This window comes from Anarrhichthys ocellatus, unplaced genomic scaffold, assembly GCF_004355925.1.
Source record: "Anarrhichthys ocellatus isolate YVR2014 unplaced genomic scaffold, GSC_Weel_1.0 scaffold221, whole genome shotgun sequence".
NCBI classification, from domain to species: domain Eukaryota; kingdom Metazoa; phylum Chordata; class Actinopteri; order Perciformes; family Anarhichadidae; genus Anarrhichthys; species Anarrhichthys ocellatus.
Genome location: NW_022280251.1, coordinates 1,573 through 10,000, shown reverse-complemented (window position 1 = coordinate 10,000; position 8,428 = coordinate 1,573). Strand labels below are relative to the sequence as shown.

The following is an 8,428-nucleotide window of genomic DNA, read 5'->3' as shown; positions in this document are numbered from 1 at the left end:
CTTTCTACTTTAAATGATCCCCGAACCATTCCCACCTTCAAGTATCAGCTAGCTAGCTAGCTAGCAAGCAACAACTGCTACCAGTCTTAAGAAATTAAGATGATAAACAGTTAGCATTTGATTAAAAACGGTGACTCTAAAATGCATGTGAATATAAATGTTTGAGCTATTCATAGCTCAACCTCATTGATAAGTGACATTTTAGAATCATAGACTGGCTAGCTAGGCAGCTTGCAGAGCATCAGTTTGATTTCAAACCTTATTTTTGGTAATGCTACATTACCTGTATGAATAACATACTGAGAGGAAAATAATATTGTTTTTAATTACCGTCTAATTTGTAGAGACACAACTGGATTGATGCAGATGAAGCAGGACGTCTTGTTGATGTGTAGCACATGTCCTCTGAAGTCAGTCCTCTGGAAAAACTGCAGATTTCCAAAAAATACTGTAGTGTACTGTAATTTAAAACATTAGGATACTGTTTAGGGCCTCTGTGCAGTTGCTTCAAATGGGCCAGCCCACAATGCATTGCAGACTACAGTACAAAACCGTATTACATTAATACAGTAGATTACTGTTAGAAATTGGCTGTAAATTAACAGCAATTGGTTACAGTGTAATATAACTCCTTAATCAGAATGTTACTTCAAATAATCACTGAAAAATACTGCATTAATTTTTACTGTAATAGACTGAAATATTTCAACAGTATGACTACTGTAGAATTACAGTATGTTGCTGGCATCTCTGCTGCCAGCATTTTACTGTAAATTGAAAAAAATACAGAAACTCACTATTATAATTTTACTCACGGTATGAATACTGTAGAATTACAGTACATTGCTGGCATCTCTGCTGCCAGTATTATACTGTAGATTGAAAAAATACAGAAATATACTGTATTCTACTTTTACAGTACTATGCTGTTATGCCATTTCACGGTATGAGTACTGTAGAATAACAGTAAAGAGCTGGCATCTCTGCTGCCAGCACTTTACTGTTATTTAACAGAGAAATTTGTTAGTGTACTACCACCTCCATCACCACCGCCATTATTACTACCACTACTTCCATTTCTACCACTATCACTTCAATTTCTACTTCTTCCATTGTGACTACTACTACTACTACTACCACCACCATTGCTACTATAAATTATTACTGCATTATAATGATCGATATGTTCACCACTTTAATGTTTTATTTATAAAATCATGTGTTGTTTTTGTTCTTTTTCCTGCAGCTGGACTCTGAGTGCTGGATGAGACCCCTGAAAACAAACACACAAACAGACAGGGGGGTGTCGTCTGCATATACTCGTTCTCAAAGTAAAATATATATATTAATAAATGTTTAAGTTTTAATCTTATGGAGCTAGATGGAAAGTTAAAGGATCACCAAAGATCTTAAAATTCATCTTGAGGAGATAATCTGAAAACCACCGTTTCACGAACACAACAATCAATCGTCAACACCAACTCTTAGAAATGAAAATAAATCTTTTTATTATCAAAGCAAACTGACTGTGACACTTTGTTCAAGTCCACTTACGATGAAGTGTGAGAACCAGAAACATCAGGCAACATTTTGATGAAAGTAACTCTTGTGGAAGGACCACCTTCATGAGTCCAACTTTAAATCAGCAGCAGTTCTACCAGCGAGTAGAAGTTATTGTTTCACGATTCATTTTAATATCAAGAACAACAGATACCACCGACCTCAGCGTCTCTTTACATATTTTGAATAAATATAAATATAACTTAAACAACAATAATCATGTACAGGAAGACATTTACAACAATACTCAGAACGTGGTACTTTTGACCTCCATGTGAGCTCACCTTGTTTTTAGCATCGTTGGCACTAGCATGTTGCTAACTGAACCCACTTCAACACCACAAGCTTCCCCTCCACAGCAAGGCCAGTTTTCTGGTAAAGAAAAGTCTACAATTTAAGAAAACATCTCCATTTGTTATTTGACAATGCAACAGAATTCAGTTTGAGGATATGTTTCTTGTTGACGGCATGAATCGAAGCCACAGATGTTTGTGTTTTGTTTTTAAATCGGCAGCCACGTTTAGCTTCAACGCTAAAGATAAATCCACATTCTCCACCAAGAAGAGGAATCGTGGATCAACTTCTCCTTCGATGCCAATCATCCGTTCTGGAAATAAATTCTCCTGTCGCCGCCGGTTAGCATGCTAACAAGATGAAGTCCTCTGTCATTGAGTTTTTCACGCTGGGTATAAACTTTTAATGGCATCGACCCAACTGTGTACACAGTGAAAGTCTAGTTTCATTGTTGTAATCAGATTTAAATCATAATTCTGTCGGCTTTGGAGCGTTTCTTGTGTTTAGCAACATTTAACATTTGAGTAATTTAAGTAAATGAGAAAAACAGAATAAGCAGAAACATCTTGTGTATTTGTGAAACCCAGTCCTAATCAGACGATGGAACAGTGAACATGTTAACCAGCACAAAATATTCAGTTTTTTTGCTCCATATTACAAAAAAAGGCAACATTCCCACGAAGCTAACGTGGCGAATGTCAGAACGCTCCGAACAGCTGAGTACCATCGCTCACGTTCTAATCAGAAACCGCTCCATTCAAAATAAGAATATGACTTTTACAGATTCAGAACATTGTCATATTGTTAATAATAGTGGCATATTAGTGTGCATGTAAACGTAGTCAGAGAGAGAAACTACTTATTTTCCGCTTCATCCTCGTGTTTGAATTCTGTTCTCCTGGAAGATATTCTGGTTGTTTGGCCAGTTGATGAACGTTTTAATCCTCCAGGTTCACACAATTTACGGGCAAATACGTGAACAGCAGCACCGGTATCGCAACTGCTTGTCTACACATACGAGCTGTTACAAAGCAAACTTATGAAAAGCTGCTTTTCGCCTCTTCAGCTGGTGGATCTGTTGGCGTTTGAGCAGCAGGATCTACAACCGAAGTCCATTTTTAGAAGCTGCAGCTGGAATTGGAACTCGTATTACGGCAGCTTGCAGGATGGTCGTTTGGGTTTACTGACACCTTTGGCATATTGAGCGTATTTAAACCTTAAATTAGATCAAGACAGATGTTAATGCAAGGATGCAAGGATGAAAAATACAAGTGCAGCTAGGACACAAGAGAAGCTCGGCCAGTATAACCAAACGAATGCCACGATAAATTCTTGAACTGCCTCACAATCTGAAGATGTTTCCTTTTCCTCATTTCATGCATTTCTTATAAGAATGTTTTTAATGGAAACGCTCAAATGTATCAAACACAACTCATCCAGATTCATGCTACACGATGAATTATTAAACTCGATGAATAAATAGCAGGAGATCACAATAATGTAAACGTCTCTTCTTCTTCTTCTTCCTCCTCCTCCTCCTCCTCGTGGAGCTGGAAATGCTGTTTTCAAATAAATAAACGATCATTCAGGACTCAGCCCTCCTCCGTTACTCGTCCCTCCCCCCCTCCACCATCCTGTACCGCTGCCTGCAGGACGACGGCAGCGCCACCGGCCACGAGAACACGATGGGAACCGTCGTCTGGACGTTCCTCTCCAGGAAGTTGAAGACGGGGTTCCACCACGTCCTCGACAGGTAGTTGTTGGGAGCTTGACGCAGCGCCTGAGAAAGAAATACACACACAAAAAATGAATAAACCGATAACCGATTCATCGTTTTCTTTTCCTCAAATGTGACTATTTGGTGCTTTTAGATCATAACTGATAATTAAAGGAATATATGTTGGTTGGATAACACCAATTTGAACGAGTCACTTTGGGTTTAATCTGATATTTTATGGACAAAACAAAGTACAGGGGGAGAAAAATCTGCAGACTAACTGTCAGTAAAACCATTAAAGAACTCGAAATACTATCCCTTTACTTTGTTTAAGTCCTCTATAGTTGTCATTTGCATAAACAAATGATGCTGTATAATAATGTTCTTATAGCTCGTGTTCAAACATCATAATTCATCTCCAATATCTATTTTATATTCATGTGAAATCATCTCCTTCAAACTACTGGATTTATTCTAGTTTATCACCAAAACTACATTTTACAGATGACACGTGAACACATCATGATAACATTATAATGTACCTTCAGCCAGTACTCATGTTCACTGAGCAGAGCCTGAAGGCATCATAGTGTAACTGAAGTGAACCTCCGTTGGTTAGCCGTTAGCGGTGCTGCTAACGTTACTAGCTCTACTAGCTGCACCTACATGCGTGTTGGCCATGGTGTGGTACCACCAGAAGGTCCTGGTGGTGGCGATGTATCCGATCAACACGTCGATGCTGTAGTGCTCGTGGGCGACGAGGATACAGACGACTCCCGAGGCGCTGAGCAACCAGCAGAACCAGCGATACCACCACATCCACCGGGGGGAGTCTGACACACACATACATACAAAACATTATAGATAATATTCATCCAACAAAGATGTAAAGGAAATATTCAGAAAAGTTAGTAAAAAAAATATTTGTATTTATTTTTGTTTCGTGTGTTTAAAATGTCTCATTAAAATCTATTTAATTTAATTAAAATAATACATTTTTCCCATAAATAACCAATAGATTAAACCCTGGATTTAAATGAATCAACCTGCTTTGTAACTAAAAATTCCAGTTATTAACAAACCAAACATACAGTATATATATATATATATATATATATATATATATATATATATATATGAGGATGAGTACTCACACTCCTGGATGAAGAGGTAGGAGAGCGTCAACATGACGGTGTGACCGCTGTACAGGAAGTCACCACACATCAGGTGAGATCCGGTCAGAGACAAACCTGAACAAAGACACGGAGCAGTGAGTCCCAGAGAGGAGCTGGAGTTAAAACTGGAAAACCTAAATGGATTTTATTTAAAGTTATCTTATGCTAAGCTAGCTACTTCTATGCTAAGCTAGCTACCTCTATGCTAAGATAGCTACCTTTGAGAAAGCTACTTTTATGCTGAGCCAACAACCCTTATGCTAGTTACCATTATACTCAGCTAACTACATTCATGCTAAGCTAGCTACCTGTATGCTGAGCTAGCTACCTTTATACTAACCTGACAACCATTGTTTTTAGCTGGCTACCTTTATGCTAAGCTAGCTTATTTTAGGAGGAATTTTGCTGTTTTTTCTCCATCGTGAATTGATTTAATTATGTGGAATAACAAGCTGAATGTACAAAATGGAATTTTTTTAAACACTCAACTCTTGAAGCCACGACTATTTCATAAGCTAGCTTTCACCTGATAGTTTGCGGCCTGTACAACCCAAAAGTACGGATGTTTTTGGTTTTAAGCTGTGATTTGCACCCAAAATTAATTTGTAATTCACATTTTCAATTGTATAAAGTAGCTACAATTTGCCAGCCAATCACAGTGCAGGATTTCTGTTTTCATGCTATAAAATGTGGCTAAACAAACAAAATGGTTTTGTTACCTCCTCCTGAGATCAAACTCAAAATCCTCCAGATTTTCCCCGTGGAGTCGTTGTACAGCTGCACAGAGACGACCCAGAACAAACATTTACTGGTGATGCGTTCAAGAAAACAGGTAAATGTGCAGTAAATCTGAGTATTTGGTGCGTATCCGTACCTTTGGAGCGCAGACCATGTGTTTCCCCGGCACCGGCAGGGTGGTGAGGTACATGGTGACGCAGCGATACATGTAGAGAGTCCCGATGAGGAAGAAACAGCGACGGCCCACGATAGCTCTGCAGAGAGAGGAAGAGGTTTACATCAATAAAATATTAAAAATAAAAGTTCTATGTTTCCCTCTGTGCTGCAGGTGGAGTCACCTTCAGTGCTTTAATATTTATACAATATAATATATATCAGACAGCTTGAATAATAATCATAATAATATTGATAGCAATAGTTTGTGATAATAATAATAATAGCATCCCTGTTAATAATTCTCAATTATCTATTGGTTTTAGGTTCGGGTCTGGACCTGGACCGCGGTCCCCCTATTAGAGACCCCTGGACTAAACAATTAACCGATTCATAGAAGAAGAAAGTCGCCAACGAAAATAACGGCTAGCTTCAGTCCGATCAACAGTCACGCACTAATCTCACTTTGTGTATTAAACCCAGTCTCTGATCGGAACCCCAGAACTCCCCAGTACTACGAGTACTTCTACTGATACCACAAACACATGTGGTCCAGCTGCTGCCAGTCGTACTTACTTGTGCTTGAGGAAGATCAGCTGGACGAGCCAGAGTCCGCACAGGATGAGCCCGTTGACCTCGGTGACGGTGAAGGCCCAGGGCACGCGGTCCACGTAGTCGAAGAACTTGTCCGGCAGCGGCGGGCTCACCGACTTGTCCGGCACCCTCTCGTGGACCACGGTGATGATGACGGTGGTGAAGACCAGGATGAACAGCGCGTAGAGGAAGGCCACGGCGGTCTTCCACCACTCGGCGGGGAGGTGGTTGGCCCGCTCATCCGGCACGGCGATCTTCACGTAGTCGCAGTGGCGCCTCAGCCCGCTGCTCAGGGAGTTGATCAGCTGGTTCTGTTTGAACAGGCTGCTCAGTTTGCTGCACTCCGGCTGCTTTTCGGCTGCGGCGGCAGACGGCGGCGGTAAAGGCGGTAAAGGCGGCGTTGGCGGCGAAGAGGTGTGGCGGGTTGGATTTCCGTTGGCGACCCTCGGAGGATGGGGAGGAGTGTCAGGATTCGCAGTGGTCACGTTAACTTCCACGTGGGGGCGGACGTCCTCGTCGTCCTGGATCAGTTCCGACGCTGCCATTTGGGTCGACCTTTAAACAATTCTAACAACCAATAAGGCCGATTTTCCCCGGTTCACCGACCAATCACAGCCGTCGTAACGTGTCAGCTGATTACACAACCAAAGCTGTTCGTTTCCTCTGGAGGTTTTTAGTGTCACAGATGTTCCTTTATCGGGTCTCGACTGCTCCGGGTTCAGGTTTGATCAAGAATCCAGCGATCAGCAGCAGGTGTGAGGTCACAAGCCTGGAAACAAACACAACACATGTGGTTTTACTTTTCAGCGAATGGAGACGAGTCACAATGTTTTTTTCTGGTTTCTATTTTGTTTCGGGTTAAATTAACTTCTTTAACGAACCAACAGTCTCACTCTGTAACCTGCGTCACTGTCTGAGTCACCAGACGTCACCAAACCCAACGGAGTTCTGAACAGACTGCTGAACTCTACTCAGGTTTGTTTGCAGGAATTCTGCTTATCTCTGCATATGGAGTTCAGGTGGGAGACTGACTTGCGACACACACATCTACATAAACACACACACACACACACACACACACACACACACACACACACACACACACACACACACACACACACACACACACACACACACACACACACACACACACACACACACACACACACACACACATATACATACACACACACACACACACACACACACACACACACACACACACACACACACACACACACACACACACACATCTACATAAACATCTACATAAACACACAGACATCTACATAAACACACACACACACACACGCACACACACCTACATAAACACACACACACACACACACACATCTACATAAACATCTACATAAACACACACACACACATCTACATAAACACACACACACACACACACACACACCTACACACACATCTACATAAACACACACACACCTACATAAACACACACACACACATGCATCAGGCTGTTGAGTGAATGAATCTTGACTGTTTGACTGCAGGTAACCTGAGGGCGGCACTCCCAGTGTGACAGACACACCTTAAGTACGTACACACACACACACACACACACACACACGTGACTACTGGTAGAGAACGAGTCAGACAGCATCGATGACGTCATCGTCTCACAGGAACCTGAAACCACCTTTAAACTCACAACATGTAACTCAGTAAGAACTCTCTCTTGCAAAACTAAAAGCAATACGAATAAATACATTAAAGTACACACACTGGTTTGGAAAAAGACCTTTTTTGCTCAATGTTGTGCTTCCTCCTGTTTGATGAAACACTTGAGTGAGCAGCTGCTTGAGGAGATGAAACTATGAATCAAGAGATTTAAAGACAATAAAGTAAAGATAGAAGAGAACCAGAGTACCCCTTTAACTTCACATGTGATCAATACTGAGTCATGTTTAGTCAACTCCTCACTCAGGAACAAGATAATACAAATAATAATTTGATCATTTACATCCAGAATTAATGAGAAGAGTGTTTAAAATGTTAAAAGTTTATGTTCCTTCATGAACGTTTCTTCCTGGTGAGCGCAACCCCCCCCCACACACACACACACACACTGCAGTTTATTCTGACTCAATCCCACATACAAATCACTCACTAGAGCGCCAAATGTGGATTAATCCGCCGCTGAAAGTAGTCCCTCAAACAAAGTGCC

General features: G+C 41.1%; 1 protein-coding gene across 1 annotated transcript; it reads right to left on the bottom strand.

The window, feature by feature from the left end:
• Window positions 1-1,406: 1,406 nt before the first annotated feature.
• On the bottom strand, window positions 1,407-7,287 carry LOC116400939 (phosphatidylcholine:ceramide cholinephosphotransferase 2-like). The gene is made up of 6 exons (XM_031879054.1): window positions 6,214-7,287; window positions 5,621-5,738; window positions 5,466-5,523; window positions 4,726-4,821; window positions 4,238-4,404; window positions 1,407-3,634 (listed from the first exon to the last, which is right to left on the bottom strand). Exons 1-6 carry the CDS (start codon window positions 6,774-6,776, stop codon window positions 3,461-3,463), a joined length of 1,176 nt encoding a protein of 391 aa, XP_031734914.1. The 5' UTR covers window positions 6,777-7,287; the 3' UTR covers window positions 1,407-3,460.
• Between the last annotated feature and the right edge of the window lie 1,141 nt (window positions 7,288-8,428).